We start from the raw sequence: 21105 nt of genomic DNA on the forward strand, positions 1-21105 counted from the left end.
CTTCTACCTTGTTTAAATCTGATTCATACTCTGAATACATAGTACTACTGGCTCACAGCTTTTGTCTGTTCTTGTTGAGAACTGCATGCTTAGTTATAAGATAGTGAAGTGCCAAGCTGAAATGCACATTAAATTTCTTTACAGATGTTATGAGCCATGTATGTCCTTTATATACATAATATCTATAATTAACCTTTTAAAACATAACACTAAGGGGCTATGCTAGGAACAAAACCAAGTTGTGTTTCAGCATACGAAGAAACTGTCTCGCAGTCTTTAAAGACAGTAGAACAGAAAGAACAATGTAGAAGAAAAAGGTTTACTTTATTCTTTCACTAAGGTTTTAACACAAAAATAACTCATACTAACAAAACAAACACTTTCTATCAATCAGATCAGTAGACATAAAAACCCAACACATGCTGTTCAGCTATTTAGGAGCTCTGAACTTACAGCAGGGTCACTCAGTAGTTGTATTTCTAAGCAGGGCAAAAATAGAAACTCTGCACAAAATTTAAAGTACTCCTCTATGAGTAGAATAATGTGCATTTGGGTAGTCACTTTAACTGTACCGCTTGGTTGCTGATACTGGTTGCCGAGAGGGGACTCCAAACTCATCTGGCTTACTAGTATTAGGAAAATTCACTGCAAATACATAAGTTTCAGCTATTACAGGCAGAATATTATAGCCAGTTCTCCTACAGCAACTGTTTCCACTAAATGATTTCAAGTTAAAAGTATCTATTCAGTGCTAAGTCACCTTAATACAGATTTACACACAAGGTTCCTCAGGTAGGTAGGTTCCTAAAATTCAAAGCAAATATATTTACTCTGATAAATGAAATCACAGAACTAACAGCTTCAAAACTTAGCTCTATATATACACAACCTTTGTTATTTTCTCACAGTACAGGATCAAAATTATACATAGTTTGTTATAATTCTCTCTTGTGAACACGCACACATGCAATCTCTCTTCACTCACCTTGCCAAGTGAAAGCTGCAAGCAACTCTTCATTTTGCTTAATATTCTTATTCTTTTCTGCCATGTCCCTTTATTCACACACACAGTAGTTCTAAAGACAGATGTTTTGTAATTCAGGGCTTCTTACGCTACCACAGTTAAAGTAGAATATATTCTTCCACCTCACTGAAAACACTGTCAATAGGAACTCAACTTGTCATTGGATAAACCTTCTAATAGGCAGCAGGAGTCATAAAAAGAGGAGGAGCTCAAGTACAGTAACTCTTGTGTTGTTGGTGGTGGTGGTTTCTATTTTTCTTTTGGATGTCAGCTACAAATTCCCTCAAATCATGAGTTTAACATTCTCTTTAGGAAAGTTATAAAAATGTTTCCATACCAATATGGTCAGGGGCAGAGATACACATAAAAGCCCCAAGTTATGCCTCAAGAGTATGATTGTCACATTTATTCCCTAACATTTCATCTAACAAGCTATTCAGCAATGATTATAACTACATCTTGATTCATACCTGTATTTGTCTGGGATCTTCCCAGTATCTCCCTGTAAGCTAATATGATGATTACTACATTTATTCTCTTTGGACAATTTCTAGGAGACACATAAGCCATATTTATCTTCAGTTTATATGACTCAGCAGTTATGACAGTGTTCTTAAATGATACAATTAGTTCTGTATGTAATGCCTAACTTAATTGCAGTTATTGTGACAGCTCATTTATGATAATGTCAATAAAGCATTTATGGCAACTGGTCAAAAAACTCTCACTAACAATTTACTATTTCCACAGGACATTTTCTATAGTTAAAAAGAACTTCTTACTAGGTGAAAGAGAAAGCACCACTTTTTGTAGTACCTTGACTGCCAAAAAATACATGACTGTTTTCATCAAAACATTGTTAATAAAACCCCTCCACTGCATTTGGAAATGCAGGCTCACACTGCCTGAAGGTCCTTCTCTCAGAGCTCTGTGCTTCATCACACTTGAATGGCAAGTATTGACCAGAGAGAGAGAGCTTCAGCAGAGCCACATTTGATGTAAAGTTCCTTCCAGCACTGGCAGACTCAGATCCCACCTCTTTATAATTAAAACTTAGAGGCAAGTACACACCCCACTGCCTAAGCAACTGCTTCCAGTGAGCAACTAAAAGAATCATTTATGCTTTCAATATTATTATCAGACTGAATAGTAACCATTAAGCAGCCTTCCAAATACTTTCCACAGTTAAAAAAAAAGAGTTCCAAGCCTGCAAGTTCAACGGGTAACAAGATTGCTTTAAATTGTCAAATACTGCATTCTTAGGAGACAGTATTTTATTTACTCACTTGCTATATACCCTGGGTAGAGGCTTAAAGCACAACTGACAACACTTTTCAGAGGTGGCATGTACAAGGAAGATGTAACCATTACAGTTGTCTACAAATACCAAGGTTGTATATAAATACAAAGTTGACTCTCCCAAGTAGTTTGTTCTAACAGTTCCAATACATGGTGGAAACAGGACTTCCCTATTTCTTTAAAGTGGCTGTAATGCATTCATCTGTTTCCACAGGAAAACACTTGAAACTACAGGCAGGTAAGTGTTCAATTCTTTTGGTAGCTTTCTATACATTTGATTTTTAATAAATTAAAGGTTTCTTGAGGCGAGTGGAAATCTGCCTGTTTTCTTCCTTATGATCTGCTAGGTTTAAGGATAAGTTAAGTATTTCCAAAACTGGAAGGCAGTGATCAACACTGATCTAGTATCCACCTATTTGGCATTCACACCATTTCTGTCTCCAGAAGAAACAATCATTAAAAGCATTTCAAAAGCAACACTGACAAAAAACATTCAGGGCAAACATAATCAAAAGTATCACAGCCTCACTAATGTTCCTGAAAACAGAGCTGCTCCATACTCCACATTTCTTGTAATGCATCTAATCTATTGTAATTCTAGGTTCCTGCCCCTTTTTCACTGTCACATGTTTCCACTCTTATTTCTGTGTGAAATCTAATGATCAGGCAGTCTGTAGGACATGCTAGGTCAGTCCTTAGAATTGCACTTCTGAACTACAAGCACTTCCCCTGAACTCAGCTTTTTCTTCCACCTGTCTAAAGCTTTCTGGATTTGACCACTATAATATTAATAATATTTATTTCATATATAGATTTTTTTCATCAATATTTGTTGAAAAACATAGCCTAGGCCCAGATATACTCACTCATGTAATGGAAGGGCTCCTCATCACGAACTGGAGAAGAGATTTCAGGAAGATTGCTGTGACAGACAGGGGACTGAATCCAGTCTTGATTTTCATACAGATACAGAGAGTCCACTCGTAATTTATAATCTGGCAGCTGTTCTTCTAGCATGCTCACCAACTCTACCTCAGGAAGATCCTCACTGGAGCAGACATCTGAAAGTGAATAAATGCCAGTAACAGTACATTTCTATTAAAAATGACATATATTTACTATTGCTATAGTTGTATACATTCTGTACACAGTAAAATAGTTTCTAAACCTTCAGTAAATTTGAGAATAATTATTCTATACAAGACAAACTACCAAAATACTTATCAAATCAGAATTTGATTTACACAGTAAAATTTGCAAGTTCGTCATTCCCAACTGACTCCACAACTTCCTGGAAAGCTGGTTTAGCCACTATCCCCTCTGACTTCTTTAATATGATGTATGGAATAAGTTTCCATTTCTAGCCTTTCCTCTTCATTGAGCTAAACTACAGAACTACATTCTACCATTATTGATTTTGTAAGGTTTCATTGGCTTTGGCATAGTTACACTTCCCTTTTCTGAAGGAAATTCAGTTTTTTGTTCTTCTGCTTATTTTTTTGTTTGGCAATGAACATAGGTGTAAATAATCTTAAAGCAACTACAAAAAATGAACAGAATAATGCCTTGAAATCAGAGAACAAATATAAAAATCCATTATTATGATACAGAATCACGCTCCGAGAAACATGATACTTAAAATCCAGGAAAGGAAGTTTACCACTTCCTGTGTCAAACTCCCTCCTTAATCCTTTCACAATTATTGGGGGAAAACCGCACCAAAACAAAATACAAAGAAACATTAATTCTAAGTTGCTAAAATACTGCATATTGAAGGTATACAATGATTTTCTTTCCAACATTTCCACTAAAGATGAACACTATCTTCAGTAACTTTCAATGGAAAAATGCCAGTGTTAATTACTGACACTGAGAATTTTTACAAACAACATTTTACAATGGAAGCCGATTTTACAAGCTAGTTAAAAGGACTCACCATTTTTGTTCATTTGCTGTATCAGAGAAGCAATACAAAGAATGTGAAACTTAAGACTGTTTTCAGGTTGGTGTTCTGTAACATACTAGATACATTCATGCTTTGTAACAGTAATTCTTCAACTTACCAGAGATGCTCTCCAAGCCCCTGTGATCAAAATTCATGAGTCCTTTCTTCACAGTTCACTTCTTTGGAAATAGCATTCTACAGTCAGATTGTGCACTGTCCCTTTATTGCTTTGGTAGAAAGATGGCTTTGGTCTAAATACAGAGTAAATGAGAGCCATCAAGCCACTGAGACACTTAACAAATCCGACATCAGCTCACTTCTGTAGACTGGTTCATACTCCAGATCGATTGCTATTTAAGAACATGCTTATTTCATCTTGGCTACAACTGATCAGAAGTATCTATAGTATATTTCATGTAAGCTTCACAAACTTCTCAGCTCAGCCATCATCTAGAAATAAAACAAAGAGAATGCCAAACTTTTAACAGATATCGCTCTTTCAAACGAGATAGGTAAATTAATGTCTCAGTCTGAATCTCCTCCCTGTACTATCACCCTAAGAACATTAATTTCCAGTTTACACATTACACGTAAAATGTAGCATTAAAGATATGTCTTTTCCCTGCAGATATAGCACGTCACCTTCAGTGCACACTCTGTCAATTACCTGTTTGTCTATACCATTCCTCCTCTTCCATGTAATAGTGTATGACAGGCTCATTCACTGAAATGAGACATTTCCCTTTTACTGTAAAGCACAGCAGCTTCATCTAAATGGATTTTTTCTTCAGGCTACTTACTACATTTATTTAAAGCAATGGATTCTAAAGGCAGGATTTCAAAACCATCATTCTTAGCATTCTGATTGTTAAAAAAAAGCCCTCAAAAACTAAACATTTTATAGTACTGTTTGCTTTTATCTCTTCCCCTTTATAAGTCTGTTAATTAGAAATTGGATCTATCAAACATTTACTTTGTGGATCATGACAAAATTTGTGTTTCCTGTTCAGCAGGGTCTCTTTTAAGCCAGAAATTAAGCTACCATGACTAACTGAGATAACCTATTAGAACAGTTTAATAAAGTAATAATTCTTCTGTTCCCTTGTCAAGACTGGTCAATCACCTTCCATGTAAAATACCAGAGTAGTCCTAGATGACCAAAAACTATAAAATGGAAGAGAACTAAAGTCTCATTTTTCCTTTTCCTACATTCAGTAAATACAAAATGATCTTGAAATCTTACATCAATTACAAACTTGCTCAAGATCTCCCATCACCAAGCACAACAATCAGAGGTTCATCTCCCTGTCTGTGGCAACCCCTCATTTGACAATTTTAAAATAAACAGTGCAGGAGCTTTTTTAAGAAAGCCTAGAGCCTGCCAGTTTATCCGCTTGTAGACTTTGGCCAGAGACCAAAAAAGAACTTTATTAAGATCAGCTCATACTTATGAGCTTTATCTTCTTGTTTCATCATTTATTTCTTTATATTTATATTATAATTTATTTACCAGTTTTAATTATTATCCATATATAGACAATTATTAAAACCAGTAAGACTGAGACTTCAGAAACATCTGCTGCCTGAATGCACAGCTGCTTCCAACATTAGTTTGTGATTTTTTTTGAGGGTGTTTTTTAAATGGATTACTGAAAAGCATTAACTGCACCCACACCCTTCTAAACCAACTCAATACAGCAGAATACACTTATGAAGACTGCTGCAAATCTACACAACTAAGATGATGTTATCATGTAATAAAAAGAGTCACTGTATAGCAAGACAAAATTCAGCAGCACAGGACAGTTTCTTCAGAACTCTGAATCTTTTTTGTTTGAGTTTTAATAATGTAAAAATGCATGTTACATCTTCTCAGGATTGGATTTAATCTCTCTTCTCAGTATTGCAAAGCAGAAACAGTATTTATTGCGGGTCAATCACAGTTCAGCCAGAGGGGAAAAAAAAAGGAAGATAAAATAATTTGGCTCAAAGTTTTCTAGAGCATCAGGCCAACACGGAGCTATTGAACTGAAAGGGCAACCTCATTTGTAAAACCTTGGAGAAACTTGCAAGATAAGCAAACACCATAAAAGTTAATGCTCACATTTCCAATGCTTCTCACAGCTTTAGTTTAGTATGCTGTGGGGCAACTATTTCTCTTGAAATTCAACCAGCTAATGCAATGCGCAGTACCACCCTGAAAGTGACTCCATGACCCTTTTATTCTGCAGCTATAAAACCATTTCCTACGTGCAGATTTCTCCTGCAAGTTACAACTATAATTAAATACATTTGGATAAAACCCATAAAATTTACAACATGGCTTTAAAATACATGACCGTGCTATAAAAAAATAGTCTAGAAATTAAAACTATTAAATCATGCAGAAAGACACATCCAAAACAGAAACCAGAAAACTTCCTAAGGTATTTTTTTTTAAACTTGATTTATAAAGATGTCAACTGTCAATTTACTATATTTGCACAGATGTACTTAGCAGTTTTGTACCCCTACTCACTTGCATGCCAATTTCCCATTGACATTTAAGTTTTTTACAGATTAATTGAACATATTAAAAACAAGGGTAATTCAAACACTGGAGAATGGCCTATATGCAGGAGTGGTGTTCTCAGGTGGCTTTCTTCAGGGAAAGCTCAAGAGAAATGGAAATATCAAACAACATTTTACCTATCTCGATCTGCATATTTCTCTGCTCTCTAAATTAAATTTTATTCCACGATTTATTCCACGATTCCAAGTTAATTTTCTTCCTAGTAGCTGGTGTGGTGCTGTGTTTTGGCTTTAGTATGAGAATAATGCTGATAACACACCAACGTTTTAGTTGTTAACTAGTGCTTATCAAGGATCAAGGACTTTTCAGTCTCCCATACTCTGTCAATGAGGAGGGGCACAAGAAGCTGAAAGGGAGCACAGTCAGAACTGAGATAGCCAGAGAGATATTCCATACCATAGAAACCATGGTCAGTATATTGGTCAGTATATAAACTAGGGGGAGCTGGCTGGGGGGGGCCTGGCTGCCGCTGGGCACTGGCTGGGCATCAGTCAGGAGGTGGTGAGCAATTGTATTGTGCATCACTTGAGGTTGTGTTGGTTTGGGGTTTTTTCTCTCTTGGGGTGGGCAGAGTTCATTCCTTCTTCTCTCCTGCTCTCTATTTCCTACTATTATTATTGGTTCTATTTATTAAACTATTCTTATCTCAACCCATGGGCATTTACACTTTTTCCGACTCTCCTCCCCATCCCACTTGGAATGTGCTTGGGGGTGAGTGAGTGGCATGTGATACTTAGTTGCTGGCTGGGCTTAAACCACAAGGACATTTCAATTATCATGTGGCTTGAAACAGTAAGCTAAAACCAGGAGTACCTATAGCTTGCTTAAGAAAAAGATCTCTTGTAGAAGTGAGAATTAGTCCCTGGCCTTTTGCATTTGCCCCACAGAATCCAAGCTGCTCTGAATTTTGCTAGATCGTCAGTGCATGGAAAATGAAACAGAAACACAAAAAGAAAGGCAATGCTGGAGCCTCTTCATACCAAGAAGTACTTTTTAAACTGTGGAGGGCTACCACTTACGACCCAAGCAATATTCTTACTGTTCACCCATGGTATAACAAGACCTGACAAATCTCCCAATGAAAACTGTACAAAAATTAAAGCATAACCAACAAAGAAAAAAAAAATAGGGCTGGAAAAACATGTTAAAAGCATTACCAGGAATACACATCAATTGTCTACTAACTTGTAAGGTATCACAGCGTATCGGTTAGAAAAACTAAAAGAATAGGAAACACATACTCCATTAAACCACTGATAGTTCAATGTATGGTTTGATCTTAGTAGCAAAGAGACAAAAATAAGTTCTCCTGACCACATGACAGGAGATTTTATTAATTTTTCCTTCAGTGACTCAGAAGATCTCAGCCAAGATTAACTTGCAAAGGCAACATTGAGTAAAGCCTTAGAGAAGCTGAAATGGCTCTAAGACCTTAAAAAATATTGCCTCATCTTTATAATTACCTCTTTGAACAATTCAAGTTGTGCCAATTTATTTCAGACTACTGTTCAGAAGACGTTCTACCTCTAGAGAGCTCTAATTCGAATTTGAATTATCAGAAAGGTGAAATGAGTTGCTTTTACAACTGGAAACTGTAGACAAACAAATGTATGCATTAACTTCTTTGTGCATAAAAAGTTAAAAAATTATCCAAAATATTGGCATCTATACTGAGGACATCAAAACTCAAACATAAATATCCTGTTATTTCTCCTGTTTTCCATTTGTTGAGAGCAGCAACATGAGTTGACTTCTCACAAGTACATGGAAAGACTACACTAGATTTGCTTCTCTGTACAATTACAGGGTGCAAGACATCAGGCCACAGCCAACACAAATTACCAAAAGCAAAGAAGATTCTAACTTATGATTAAGAGAGAAGGCACCATTCATTTTCCAAAAGGAGGCCAATTGAATGAGTCAATTTTCCTGAGATGCCGAATTTTACTTCTATGTAAATAAGCAAGAAAAAAAAAAAGTATCAACCATTACCACAGTACTTTTTTATTACTACAATTGAATGATGTCAAGCCAGCTAATAACAATAAACATATTTTGCATTTCAAGGTTAATAAAACATTTCTGCTCTCACGGCAAACATGACCATGCTGAGTTGTTGCCAAAACATTCCTGTGACTAGTGCTCAGAAGCAGAGGCCAAATCCTTCAATACTATATTGTATGAGATGAAGGACAAAGGACTATATACCAAAACCAAATATATGTGAACACAAACTTTGTCTATCACAATTAACACTTTTTGTGTGCTTCAGACCTATTATTTTCAGCCATTACTATCCCTAAAGAAACCCACTTAGTGCTTGAGTTTCTCTCATGTAAGGAAAAAAAAAAAATACATCACTTAAAAGAGTATGCCAATACAATCCTTATAACAAGTGTAATAATCATAAGCAAACCTGCAACACCTTCAATAGGATGGTATAAGAAAGGAACTGTAAGAAAACAAAACAAAAATGAAGCCACAAACACTTCTTAGAGGATGATGAATATCAAGGGCATCATAAAGCTGGCCACAAAGATTCCCTCATCCTATTTATCCAGAGTTATGCCAAGCCAGACTCACTTTTTCCTTGGCGGTCATTTCCAATAACCCATACTTTCCGTAAGTGGCAAAACTACCTGTTAAGTACATGTATATATGCTTTATGTGTATATGTACACTGTTGAATACCACTGCTTGATGGTTAAGACTTTTTAAGTCCTACATGCTTGGAGGTTGTTTACAATATCCTTAGTACACAGTGTAAAAATAGCATATGCTTAATTGAAGTCTAACTTTGAAACTATGAAGGCTACCTACATGAAATACCCGTATCAAGTTTTATTAATTCCCAATTCTATTTCATAAATGCACACTCATAACACTGCTACAGGTATACATGATTTCTTTCAGGTAGAATTTTTTCTTCTGGAGAAAAAGCACCTGCAACAAATGATGTATACATATAGTAATGTTACAATCACAGGGGAACCAACCTTTTGTTGTTTTTTTGTTTGGTTTGTTTTTTTTTTGTTTGGTTTTTTTTTTAGAAAATAAAGAACTGTCATTAATTGAGCATTTGTTGGCCAGAGTGTACAAAAAAGTAATATATACTCTTGAGGCAAGTGGTATGCTATTATTTCATTATAAAGGTTGTTAGAAGCTTCTTTTAAAAGTCAAAGCTTGTTCTCTATATAGTTGAAGTAGACTAAAATAACATTTAAGCTAACTGAAATCATTAATACTTCCAGTCGATGCATAGCTGAATTCACCCAAGGAAGTAGTTTAAGTTTCTTAAAACACACCCCAGGTAGTGCCCAGTCTTTTAACAGTTACAATTCTTACTTATTAAAATAAACCAGAAAGATCTCAGTCATGAGGGTATCACTACCAATCTAACTAGATAAAAGGATCTGTCATTTCTTTTGAAACCAACTCTGTGAAGATGCTACTTTTGTATCTTCTTGCAAAAATAATCAACAAGTTATATTTATCATTCCTGAAAGATTCCTACTACACAAGATTAATTCAAGCCCATTATTAGAGGCAAACCACCATCAAAAAGTCTGTGATTTTCCAACACTCTACTCATTAAGCCACATTTTCAGATACTCATAATAGAAACCTGATACACTGATTACTGGTCTCTAATAGGCGACACCACCACCAGAGCTCACAAATTTCATGTATTCGACTTACCCCCAGTACAGCTTCAGTGTAAATGTAATTAGAGAAGCCTATCTATTTTTACTCAGGAATACATCTTTTAAAAGCTAACAAGTATCTGAAGAAAACCTAAAATGCATAATGTTGTGCGAAAAGTTATTTACCATTTGCATCAGACTCTTGCAGTCAGTCAACAGTAACTCTGAAACACAGCCAAAACCCAAACACATATGTAACAGCTCACAACCGAAGACTGCATTAAAAAAAAAAAAAACAACCAACAAAAACCACCAAGGATGCAACACCACATAGGGCTTTTTCACTATGACAGTTGACAGAATAAAAGACATTTATTGATAGTCTTATTACAGTTTAATCAGCTGATCCGAATCTAACAATGGGATTAAAAAGCTGACAGAAGCCAACATCTCCTTGCCCTCAAATCCATATGTAAGCAGGACCACAACTAAAATGTCATCAATCTTTGCCTCCTAAGAGAGGTAACAGAATCCTGCAAGGACAGCCCATACGGCCATGGGTACTCCCAAGGCAGGAAGGAACTCCGTAGCTCGCTGAAGGTCACGCCGCCACCGCGCCTGCAGCCACAGCCATCACGCGCAGCCAAAGCCTAGCATCTGACTCCTATGTAAGCACACATATTGAACACATAAAGCTTAATGTACTACCAGTCTACGTTAAAACCGTGGAAAGACCTCAATCAGCTGCAACACACGAACGGAACAAGAATTCTTTATGCCGGCACGGCGCAGCCGATCTCCCCCGGGGAACGTGGGAGGTGCCGCGGCCCAGCTGGGAAGGGCCCCGAGGGAGAGCGGCTGAAGGACGCAGCACCAAAGAGGTTAACACGTGTGGCAGAGAGGAGGCAGTACGCTACCTCACCCCTGGTGCTACAGAGCTACCCGCCGAGCACCTCTTACCCGCCCCGCGCTTCCTCCGGCGTTCCTCCTCCGCGACGCTGCCCGAGGCCGACGGGCGATAGCCCCGCATGTAATAAATCAGCGACTGAGGAAGGACGCCGATGGCTTCCGCCCGGCTCCAGCCCCCGAACTACAGCCCCCAGCTCACCGCGCGGAGCCGAGGGGCCGCCCGCCGGCGCAATCGACGAGCCCCACAATGCGCCGGGCCGCTTGGCGCTGGCGGCTGGGATACCCCCAGCGGCTCAGCAGGGGCGGGGAACGGGGCGGGCTTCTAGGCTGGCGGATCGGCTCGGCGGGCCCGCCGGCCGCTGACCCCAACATCAGGCTGCGGCGGGTAGGAGCGGGCCCTGCCTCCCTGCAGGGCCTCCCGGGAACGCCAGGGTTCCGGGCAAGCCGCGCCTTCAGCACGGCGACAGGAGAAGCCCGGCGGGCTGGGGAGTGGGGAGCGGAGCACGCCCAGCTCGAGAGCCGCCTGAGGGGAGCGGCGGCGGATCCCGATCCCGGCAGCAGCGGGAGAGAGCGGGGAGGCGGAGGCAACGTTAAACGGCCGCCTGGCGAAGGAGGAGGGGATTCGCCGAGGAGTGCGGGTGTAACGGAGCAATGAGGAGCTTTGCTGGGAGAGCCGCGGGGAGTCGGCCTCTCGCGTTCCGTTACTTCTGTCACGGACGGATCATCTAACTCGAGATGCACGATCGAGAGCTGTCTCCGTTGCTCCAGACACTTAAATAGACTTGAGCTGCCCGGCGTCAGCAGAACCGGAGTAACGTGCGTTCGCGGTACGTGGGCTTTGGGCTCCAGAGCCTCCGCGCTCCCCCGGCTCACAGGCATGTTTTTCGGGTTTTCTTTTTCCCCTGTATCGCTCACTGTATCTGAAGCTTTGGCCAAGCTGGGATGAATGTGCGAGTTCAGCTGTGCAATACCGTCACTATCCGCAGGACAAAACACCAAAAAGCCTTTCTGTACTCAGAAAGAAAAATGTGGAAATGGGGAAAAGATTTATGTAGGGACATGATCCAAAACCGCATTAAAAATGGAAGCAATGTTAAACTAGATAAGAAAAATAAAAATCTTACATTTGTAATGTGACTTGAACAATTGTAGAACATGGGTGATTCCGTTGGCTGGCGATACACCTTTAAACAAATTCTACTATGATTTGATGTAGTTTATATAGTTATTATGACACTATTCTTCACCTTAGCTTTTGTGGTTTTATATTCCAAGAAACAGAATAAATTATCTTGTATAATGGAATGAGGTATCTCTTTCCAGGTAGCAGAAGGATGCTGCAGCCATTACAGTGCTGGACAGTATCTTGAAGCACCTGTATTTATTCTTTTCTTGTACTCTGCCACACTTCCTTAGTGAAGTTGGGTAAGGCAAGCCCTGATCCTCTGAAGGTGCTCAGTACTTATTAAGGATCTCCTTTTGTCTCCATTTGTTATCTTTAATAAGGAATTACAGTGTTTCTTCACTTCAAACAGGTTTTCAGGGTAAAATATTAAGGATTAGGAGTGGCTGGGATATTTGGCAGTGGATGGGAGCTTGTTAGCTTTTAAAAATGTTGCCTTGATTACATAGCGTACATAAATGTGAGATATAATCAAGCTTAGCTCCTTGATAAACAAAATGATCAGTTTCTGATATAATACTTCACCTTTTGAAAGTTAACTTTCAAGCAATAATTGCATATTAACGTGGAACTTTATGACTTACGTCAGCCACCAGATAGAATCCATCAAGGAAGACTTGCTTGTAGCTAAAGTAGATTAACTAGTCTTTTCTATGCTTCAGAAGACTTGATACGCTTATTAGACGTAGTCATTCTCTCTCTCCTTACTGTTCAAACTTTCAAAGCATCAGACATAAAGTCTGTTGGAGGACTTTGAGAGTGGCTACTCTGATATGTTAAGGGTGTTCGAATGCTGATTCTGTACCCTAGGTAGAGTGATAATTATCAGAGTTGGTTCCCCTCTTTTTTTTCTTTTTCCCTTTTTTTTCCTTTTTACTCAAGTCCCTTACAATAGTATTTCCTCTCTCACTTGTGAAATGTAAAGTGCAGTTGCTTCTGGGTAGGTTTTTCTTTTGTGAGCTAGTTCAGCTGCACAGAGCTGAGCCGAGATCTGGCTAGCACAACTGTGCTCCTTTAAAACAACAAATAATTATTTCTTTTCCTATAAACTGACAGCAGTTCATTATTCCATACAGTTTTACTTTTTGCACTTACGCAGTTAACTTGCAATTAAATTGTCTGTTCAGAAGTGGTAATAACACCTCTAAACTCATGAATCAAAAAAGGAAAACTTGAGTTTGAATGTATGTTGCATATCCTCAGAATGGAGTTTGAAATCTATATGCTGCTCAACAGAAGCGGGCTTTCCCAGAGCTGTAGTTTTGGGGGGTTTTGTGTGTGTGTGTTAACCAAGCAGAATGCCTCACAATGCCCCTGATTAGGGACATTTATCACAGGTTTATATACAATTTTACATTGCTACTTATTTTTTTCTAGGATAAATGGGTGTATATGTCTTTTCCCCTGATCTAAAGTGGTTCCATGTCTTGTTTGGTAAGTTCGTATTTAAAAACCTTTAGCTCTTGTACCTTGTTACCCAGTCATACCTTAATGTGAAAAAGTTCTGGTGAAATGCCGTGCTTGAGGGGATTTCCACAGTACTGTGGTATTTAAACATTGTAGTATCAACTTTTGCCGAAGGAGACTGTTCAGTATCTCTCCTCTCTAGATCTGCCATGTATGTGTTCTGCGATGTTTTTTAACCTCTTGCTTGACTGATTTGTAGCAGAAAGCTTTCTGAACTCCTGTTTATAGGGTTACTTTTTGATGTTTTCCCATGGCTGTGTTTAATAAATTGCAGCGACTCCAGTAACATTCACTTATTTCTGTTCTTAAGGACTGCTCCTGTATTCTACGTACACCAGTTGAATCGATCAGACCAGAAGAGCTATCTGAGAGCAGCATCGATGAATGCCTGGTAAGGAGAAACCAGGAACATTAACTGGCAGCATTAAATATGAAGCTGGTGCATATTAAAAATAATCTTATTAGAGGTACTTCTTAAAATGTTAATAGCAAAAGTAACCAGAGTACTTAGGGACTTTCACTCTGGAAGAAGACTATAGGTAACAAAGTATTACTCTCAATCTTGTACGAGTTTAAAAACAAACACACGCAAAACAAGTAGTTCATAAAACTGTGTCTCAGTGTAATGGTAGAAGCAACAGCTTGTATGTTACGACTTGAAGACTTGATCTTAGCATTTTAATTACTGATATTTCTGCGTTAACATGTAAATGTTTAAAATTACATAGTCATTTTGAGAACTGTTTTTCCTCATTTTCAGGCTGATTCTGATCTAGCCTGGATTCCCCCATCTACAGGAAGGAATGAAATGGTATTTTGCTCTTCTAATGTCTCTCACTATGAACTCCAGCTGCAAATAGGTAAAATAAGCATACCTTAAAATATTTCTTGTGCCTGCAGATGCATGCTCTCAGTAGGTTATTGCTAACTGCAGTAAATATGAAGTTGGAAAATGTATTATCAGCCGACTAGAACTATTCTTGTGTCTCTTTAGTTGAGAAAAGTGCAGAATATTTCTCATGTTTGCAATCCCTATTTTAAGATATTGATAAAAATCAGTAAATACCTGTTTTTTTTCTCTTGATGTTTGTGCATGTCAGTTTTCTAAATCTGTATTATGTGGACAATAAATACAGCATTAAGTAACATCATGTCCTGTCACTTGGCTGCCCAAGGTGATTGTCCTAAGGATGGCTGCCCCCAATGCTACCGTGCATGCATATGTTTATGTGAATATGCATGCTAAAAGTGCTGTTCCTTTAGATGTATAATTGATACCAAAAAGTGTTTCAACACCCTTAAGTTGTTGTAAGAATAGCAGAGCCATGCTTTAATTTTGCTGGATATATTCTGCTGCAACTGCATAAGTTCTCAACATTCTTAAAGAAAAGGCAATGCTGCTACCAACTGCAGTTTTAGAAATATAAATTTTTCTCTAAATAAGAAGGAAATTGTGGTGGATTATTATATTTTCCAATGTTAAGGTAGCCACTTCTGGTTTCAGGAAGGAGGTTCAACAACTTAACTTCAATCTACCTTGCACGGCATACGCCTACAGGCATGCAAGTTGCTGTAAGGATCACAGACCTAGAAAATTGCTCTGAAGAGCATTTGAAAGCCTTACAGGTAAAGCAACATTTCTGCACAAGTCTGGTGAAGACAGTGATGAAATTATGAGATTACTAAACAGATGTAGCCTTTGTGTTTGTACTAGCTCATTTCAGTCAAGTTTTTCCTCCAAAGGAGTAGAATATAAACACAAGGCATGTGTAAATTTGAGAGTAGCTTTCTGAAGAAAACAGCTGACAAGTGTTTTAGAAATACTTCTGTAATCGTACAACCTTTTCTTTGAAACATGTTCTGTACTCTGTATTTACACTAAAATTTTGGACTATGAGCAAAACTAGATTTACTTCAGACAAATGCAATTATAGGCAAGTTATTTACATTTCTATTGCAGGCTATGTACATCACCTGCAACTTTGTATAAATTCACACAGGGAACAGTTCTTTCTACTGATTACTGATGTAGTTAATGCTCTTAAGACTGTTGTCTTGTGGTTAACACATCCACTTTCATTTAATTCCATAGAATGAAGTGGTTTTATCCCACTTTTTCCAGCATCCCAATGTAATGACGCTTTGGACAGTGTTTACAGCTGGTAGTTGGCTTTGGGTCATCTCCCCATTCATGGCCTATGGTAAGAACTGTTAACTGCAATTTTGGAATAGTAAAAAAAGTGGATACAGTTTTGGCCACATGGTCCATGACAGGTTTTTCTTCAAGCATCTCCAGTCTTGTAGAAAGCAAGCTTTCTCAAACCATTTTTTAGAGAAGTCTTCTGTACAAAATCTTCTTTCCTGGTGAAGACTGGTATTTGAACTGCATTAAATTGCACTTAGTCCTAACACCCACCACATGAAGAATGGTAATTGGGAAACTTATTTGACTTTATACAACTTTGGATTTTGCCAACAGAAAACTTGTCTAGATTGAATACAGGTTTGATGATGACTGGAATGTGATCTTTGCCTGATGGATGCATGTAACTGTTCTTGATGTCCCACAGTCAAAGCAACAATGAGAATGCCACTCTTGATGAATGTGTACAATGAAGCAAGCACAAAGGAGTAATTTAACAAGACTTGTTAGGCTTAGCTAGCTTTTTTCACTTTCAGGTTCAGCTAGACACCTGCTGAAGACTTATTTTCCTGAAGGAATGAGTGAAGCTTTGATAGGGAACATTCTGTTTGGTGCAATCAGAGGATTAAATTACATGCACCAGAATGGCTACATTCACAGGTAGGAGAATGTCAATAGGTAAGAATCAGATTACAGCCTCAAGTTTATTAAGAATTTAGATTTGCTTCAAAACTCATTTTCAGCTAGTGTTGTCTCCTTCCTTTTTCTATATACCTTCTTACATCAGACAGTGCAGAACCATTTTTTTTCTTTTTTCAATAATAGAGCAGAACCAAGTTTGTAGAAGCTTAGCAAGAACAGTATTCATACATTACTTAAAGCCAGTTGCTACAGGGATTATACATCTGTTTGGCTTTGTCTCTTTGAAGCAGAAGAGAATCAGAGTTGTAGAAAGGGTTTCCTTACTTTACACCCTTTGCAGGGAAAGAGGGCTCTTTCTTCTGGCTGCCTTTCCTCCCTCCTCTTACCCCTCCAATCTCTGCTCTTTCTTAGGGCTGTATTAAAAAGACAACTCATACTGAGTGAAGAACTTCCAGGAAAATAATCTGCTAAATAGAGCTGCACACTAACATCTTATTATAAGTTCATGAAATATGAAAGCCTTTCTACTCTAGTAATGCTTTGAGTAATTCCTATAACTAAAATTTACCACTTTATGTTACAGGAATATTAAAGCTAGCCACATTCTGATTTCAGGGGATGGGCTGGTTTCTCTCTCTGGCTTAAACAACCTCTACAGTTTAGTCAACAATGGACAAAAGTCAAAGGTGGTATATGATTTCCCCCAGTTTAGTACATCTGTGCTTCCTTGGCTGAGTCCTGAACTACTGAGACAGGTTAGTATAAATTACACTTAATTTTTCAGTCTGTCCTGTAGATAATCCCATATAGATAACAGGGTATTAGAATCTTGCCTTGAAACAGACACTTGTATTTTTGTCAGCAATGCTCAATGGCATTAGTGATCGAGTAGAGGTCTCTTTCTCTCACAGGATTTATCTGGGTATAACATGAAGTCTGACATTTACAGTGTAGGAATTACAGCATGTGAATTAGCCAATGGACATGTTCCATTTCAAGATATGCCTCGCACTCAGGTATGATACTAAATTCTATTTCTGCTTCAAAACACTGAGCTTTTTTTTTACTTACTCATAGAAACCAGTACTATTCCTGCTGAAATGGTGGCTGGTTTTTGTTACTTCAAGTACACATGCTTCTTTTTAGATCAAATAATTCCTTCCATTACTGGAGTTTCACATCTTAACCTGAATAGGTCTGGATAGCTTTTGAACTCTTGTACTGCTATTCCTTTCTACTAGATGCTGCTGCAAAAGCTGAAAGGTCCCACATACTGTCCTTGGGATATAAATACATTTCCCCGTGGGGAATCCAGGATAAAGAATTCCCGGTCAGGTATTGATTCTGGAATTGGTGAGAGCATGACACGCACAATGACCAGTGAAAGACTACAAATTCCCTTTTCCAAAACGTTTTCACCTGCTTTCCACAACTTGGTACAACTTTGCTTGCAACAGGACCCTGAGAAAAGGTAACATTCTGGTGAAAACTAATTTTCTGTTATTTCAATCTAAGACACACAGCCCACAACTTAGGATGCAGTAGTTAGCTGAATACTGTTCAAGTCAGAATTTCAGACCAGAAGGTACTACGCAAAACACTACACTTACCTTTGGTTTTGTAATTTAAGAATTACCTTGTCTGTTAAAGGAACCATGCTTTTAAAGTTGTTTGACTCCTAAATTTCTTGTAATATAAGTGTACTCTGTAACAAGTAGAATTAATTTTTAAACACGTACTTTGTCCAAGAAGAAAACAGAAATCTGAAGTATATGTTTTCCGTACCATGTCTCTTCTGAATGAGGCATTAAAGCCTTTTGAAATAATTTCTTTAGTAGTGTTTTCACTACAAATTGAGGCATAGAATGTTGGAATCCTGTGCTGCTTTTCTCACGCTTCACAGTTGTCTTGGGGATGAAAATACACAGGGCTTAAATTGATCTGTGAGACTGGCCCATTTTCCAGAAGCAGAATTTACTTTCAAAAACATAATTATATTGTTCATTTTATGATCCAGGCCATCAGCAAGCAGTTTGCTTTCGCATACGTTCTTCAGACAGGTGAGTTTACTATATTTTGTTAAATGACATAGCTATAGCCTAAATAAGCCACAAAATACTAAGAGTTGGATTACAAAAAAATTAAGTTAGCTGGAGCCAAAAACCATCCTGTAACAGTGTATCTGCTTCAGACTACTTTTTTTTTTCTTAAAATGGTATTTGGTAGAGTATAGCAAGCATAAGTGATCTATTTCCCCTTTGATAAAGTTGGTTTAACTGAAGACAGTCTAACTAATAATGGTTAATATTCTTAATTTAAAGCCAAAAAACTGCATAGCCATTGTAATTAGTCTTCAAAGACTAATTCAGCTTACTCTAGAGTGAAGAAAACTAAAACCCTCATCCTATTATTTTCAGTATTGTAATATGCAAGAACATGGCTGTGATTTTCACATGCTTTTAATGAAGCCAGATGCAAGGTTATGTAGACTTTTATGTGCAGTCTTGTTTTAACTTTTCTTCTTTCTAGATAAAAGAACAAACACAGAATTCACTACTGTCTCTATTACCACCTCCTATTCAAAATAACAGATCAGAGTTCTTGGCACTGCCCTCAACAACAGTTGGGACTGAACTTGGACATATTACTGCAAATCAAGATGATACAGACTGGGACTTCTAAATAAATACCAAACAATCATACCTCTCCTGTGCTTCAAAGAAGGAAAATGTGATTTTTATTTGCTGCTTTAGTTTGTATGGTTAAGATACAGTAAGACGAGATGTACTTGAAAATGCCATTGAAGTGGCCCTATTTCATTAACTATTTTGTTGGCATAATGAAATGTAGCATGCCTCACTTTCTGACCATAAGGAAAACTGTATGTAGAGAATAGCTGAATGCTTATCTACCTTTCAGAATATTTCCTAAGAGAGTTCCTGCTGTAATCATACTGTGTGCTGTATTTTCAGCTCATATTGCTGCACTCCATGTGCCTTTCTGAATTCAGGCTTGGGTTTTGCCTGTGACCTTGCTTAATCTGTCTTTTCATTATCACCCAAATTATTTTAGTGAAGAGAAATCTTCCAAGTCTAAATTTGAAACTGCACAAATTAGTTGCTTATGCAGATAAATGTTTCTCTTTTCATACATCCAAAACGCATTTTTCTCATTTGATGTGCTGTCATACTTGCCAGAAGTTAGCTATGCATAATATTTCATGCAGTTTTAATACTGTGTGTTTCCCAAGAAGTTAAGGTACTTGAAAATGTGACTCATACTCTTGCATTTGTCTACATTCTTAGTACAAGTTTGTGGGTTTGCATCTCCATTTATTGTTGTGTCATTTTAGCAGTTAATCTGAGGATCTCTTACTATGCAATAAAAGTCTCAAGTTATAACAGTACGGGTTAAGTTTGAAAAAACACATTAAAAAATCTAAAGTTATTGTACATATTTTTATTTATACTGTATTCCTGTTCACCAGGACTTACCAGAACCTAGTACTGTTTTCTTAAAAGAACAGGCAACATGCATTAAACTTCACTGCACTGCTGCTGGCAAGCAAAAGCTTAAATTCCCATGGATGGATTCACCCATAACAAAAACCTAATAAACCTCCTTAGGATCCTAGTGAACTTCTCTGTTTTAAGTCAGATGAAAAACTGTCTTTCTCCCTACAATTCAGTAAGTTGTCATCTCTTATATTGTACCAGGCAATTCAAGCTGTGTTTTAGCAAGTTGGGTCCCAAGCCACTAGTACTTTACTGATACAAGTTATGTCCGTAGGAAAAAAAAAAGTATAAATAGCTATCAAATGTCTGTATTTTATATTTTCAACATAAACAGCATTTCATATTAAGTCTTCCATAGCTGAGCCAGTCTGCAACAAGCCTTGAGAATACTGCTGTTTTGTCAGGAGCTTTACTACAAAGCCTTGAAGACCAAATGACTGAAATACAAGCCTGAGACCGACAGAAAATTCTAAATGACTACATTAAAGTATTAACAAAAAAGTTGATTCTACTCATTATGCTGTGAAGAGAGAGCTCTATATTTCAAATCTTAATATGTGAAACTTCAGATTAAAAAACTTTCAATTAACTTACCTTGTCTCCATTTATTTCTGTAATTCTTGTACTTCTGTTTTCTCCATAGTCTTGTCATAATAACAGCTGCTGTTGCTGCAGGTAGGAAGTTTCATATTTATGTATGTCAATCATTAGGTAAGAAAATAGTTGTCTAAACTAGAAACTTACCCTGATCATAAAAATATT

General features: G+C 37.7%; 2 protein-coding genes across 6 annotated transcripts in view; one reads left to right on the plus strand and one right to left on the minus strand.

Annotated features, from left to right (window-relative positions):
- TRAK2 (trafficking kinesin protein 2) overlaps nt 1-11706 on the minus strand; it is a 29110-nt gene extending 17404 nt beyond the window's left edge. Inside the window, exons 1-3 of one of the 2 annotated variants that reach the window (XM_065670053.1) lie at nt 11445-11706; nt 4387-4718; nt 3190-3384 (exon numbers count right to left, since the gene is read on the minus strand). In XM_065670053.1, coding sequence (XP_065526125.1) covers nt 3190-3384; nt 4387-4423 — 232 coding nt within the window. In that variant the 5' untranslated portion in view covers nt 4424-4718; nt 11445-11706. Of the gene's footprint in view, nt 1-985; nt 1005-3189; nt 3385-4386; nt 4719-11444 lie in introns of those variants that run through there. The other variant, XM_065670055.1, reaches the window with a different exon arrangement.
- A 6-nt stretch (nt 11707-11712) lies between these two features.
- On the plus strand, nt 11713-20932 carry STRADB (STE20 related adaptor beta). 4 transcript variants are annotated; one of them, XM_065670058.1, is made up of 12 exons: nt 11713-12268; nt 13954-14010; nt 14354-14434; nt 14804-14903; nt 15548-15669; nt 16136-16244; nt 16723-16846; nt 17412-17583; nt 17740-17844; nt 18070-18299; nt 18846-18888; nt 19358-20932. In XM_065670058.1, exons 2-12 carry the CDS (start codon nt 13999-14001, stop codon nt 19508-19510), a joined length of 1251 nt encoding a protein of 416 aa, XP_065526130.1. In that variant the 5' UTR covers nt 11713-12268; nt 13954-13998; the 3' UTR covers nt 19511-20932. The 4 variants fall into 4 exon arrangements, with proteins under 4 accessions (XP_065526130.1, XP_065526131.1, XP_065526129.1 ...); XM_065670059.1 differs by having other exon boundaries at nt 11713-12220; nt 16166-16244; XM_065670057.1 differs by having other exon boundaries at nt 11714-12220.
- Nucleotides 20933-21105: the final 173 nt, after the last annotated feature.

The sequence above is a fragment of the Lathamus discolor genome, chromosome 3 (assembly GCF_037157495.1).
Source record: "Lathamus discolor isolate bLatDis1 chromosome 3, bLatDis1.hap1, whole genome shotgun sequence".
NCBI lineage: Eukaryota > Metazoa > Chordata > Aves > Psittaciformes > Psittacidae > Lathamus > Lathamus discolor.